The sequence below is a fragment of the Musca vetustissima genome, unplaced genomic scaffold, assembly GCF_032173495.1.
Source record: "Musca vetustissima isolate MV318-11 ecotype Yass unplaced genomic scaffold, APGP_CSIRO_Mvet_v1 utg67810, whole genome shotgun sequence".
NCBI classification, from domain to species: domain Eukaryota; kingdom Metazoa; phylum Arthropoda; class Insecta; order Diptera; family Muscidae; genus Musca; species Musca vetustissima.
In genome coordinates, this window is record NW_026883190.1 from 1 (window position 1) to 1,747 (window position 1,747).

The following is a 1,747-nucleotide window of genomic DNA, read 5'->3' on the forward strand; positions in this document are numbered from 1 at the left end:
ATAACTTAATTTATTAGCACAAATTTTTAATAATTAATTGAATTGGTAAATAACCGAACATTAAGAAGAAGCAGCAGAGTATTGGCTGGAAATCTCAATAATTTTCCATAGTTTTGTACGATTTTTTCGCTGCGGGAGACAGATTCGCACAGTTGATTGGAAACTGTCACATCGGAAGCACGAACGATCACCTGAGGTGATAATAGAGAAACGGTACGGTTCGGAACATTACGGAAAAAAATAGCTGTAATGTCACATGAAGAGGATATAGTTCACAGTGTAACCGGGAATTTCGGGCGATGGCAGTTACGCACCATAATTTTAGTGTTTTTGTGTAAAATCCCCACCTCCTGGTTCATGGCCTGTGTCATTTATACAGCACCAGTTCCACAGAAAACGGATTATTATTGTAAACCCTCATTGAATAATATTCCTTTGGAGGAAAATGTTTCCCACCCTCACACCGAGGAATGGATACACAAATCCTATCCCGCACGTGAATATCAACAGAAAACCGATCGTGAATTTCACATCGATCAGTGTTATATACGTAAACCCTCGTCGGCAGAGCTATCGAATTACACAAATCCATTTGATGAACCTCAGCGAGATCAGAATTCTGACACGATTGTACCTTGCGATCATTTTGAACATATTTCGGAATATAAATCCCTAATAACGGAATTTGATTTGGTTTGCTCACGTCAGCTGTTGGTATCCGTTACGCAGTCATTTCATGCCCTGGGTGCCTTGATTGGTGGATTTTTGGCAGTGAAGTCGTTGAGAATGTAAAAGATTTAATTTCCCTTCAATTCCGATAGATGACTGATTTCTGTTTTTCAGAGTTAGTCCCAAACGTCTGATGCTGTATGGCATGATTGGCCAAATCATCTGTGGCAATATGACGGGACTGGTTTCCACTTTCGTGCTGCATGTCTACTATCGCTGTTTGACATCCATATTTTGTGCCTTTATGTATACTTCGGGACAAGTTATATGTAAGTATGTCGAGGAGGCGGATAAACATTTGCAAATCATATTATTGATATCCTAATAGAAACCTAATTCAGCTGAGCTGAATTGCAGATTTACCCATGGTAACCCTATTCATCTGGTCTTAAGTAAAGATTTTCTAAAGAAAATCCTCATTCAGCTGAGCTTAACTGAAGATTGTGAAATTCAGCTAAGCTCAGTTGACATATTCTAAGTTGAGCTGGAATAAAGATTTCCAAGGAAAATACTAGATCAGATTGAAGATTTACAAACGGAAGCATAATTCAGCCGGGCCGAATTGAAGGTTAACTAATATAAATATAGTTCAGCTAAGCTAAATTGAAAATGTTCTAATTTAAACCTAATTCAGCTGGGCCGAATTGAAGTATACCTAAGTGAAACCTAATTCAGCTGGGTCGAATTGAAGGTTACGTAAAGGAAACCTAATTTAGATTTGCCGAATTGAAGGATACCTAGTAGTAACCTAATTCACCTGGGCCTAATTGAAGGATACCTAATGGAATCCTAATTCAGCTAAGCCAAATTGAAGATTATCTAATGGAAACCTGATTCAGCTGGACCGAATTGAAGGTTACCTAATGGAAACCTAATTCAGCTAAGCCGAATGGAAGTTTAACTAATATAAATATAGTTCAGCTAAGCTGAATTGAAAATGTTCTAATTTAAACCTAATTCAGTTTTGAAGGCTACCTAATGGAAACCTAATTCAGCTGGGCCGAATTGAAGGTTACCT

The 1,747-nt window shown here is 38.0% G+C and overlaps 1 protein-coding gene across 1 annotated transcript; it reads left to right on the plus strand.

Moving 5' to 3' along the window:
* The first annotated feature begins 249 nt into the window (after positions 1-249).
* Positions 250-1,054, plus strand: LOC133330005 (solute carrier family 22 member 3-like). Its single transcript, XM_061538465.1, has 2 exons — positions 250-788; positions 844-1,054. Exons 1-2 carry the CDS (start codon positions 250-252, stop codon positions 1,052-1,054), a joined length of 750 nt encoding a protein of 249 aa, XP_061394449.1.
* Positions 1,055-1,747: the final 693 nt, after the last annotated feature.

Excerpts from the sequence above, each read along its gene's own strand:
- LOC133330005 (XM_061538465.1), top strand. The coding sequence starts at position 250 with ATGTCACATGAAGAGGATATAGTTCACAGTGTAACCGGGAATTTCGGG. Across the intron at positions 789-843 it reads GCAGTGAAGTCGTTGAGAAT|AGTTAGTCCCAAACGTCTGA; the intron begins GTAAAAGATTTA and ends TCTGTTTTTCAG.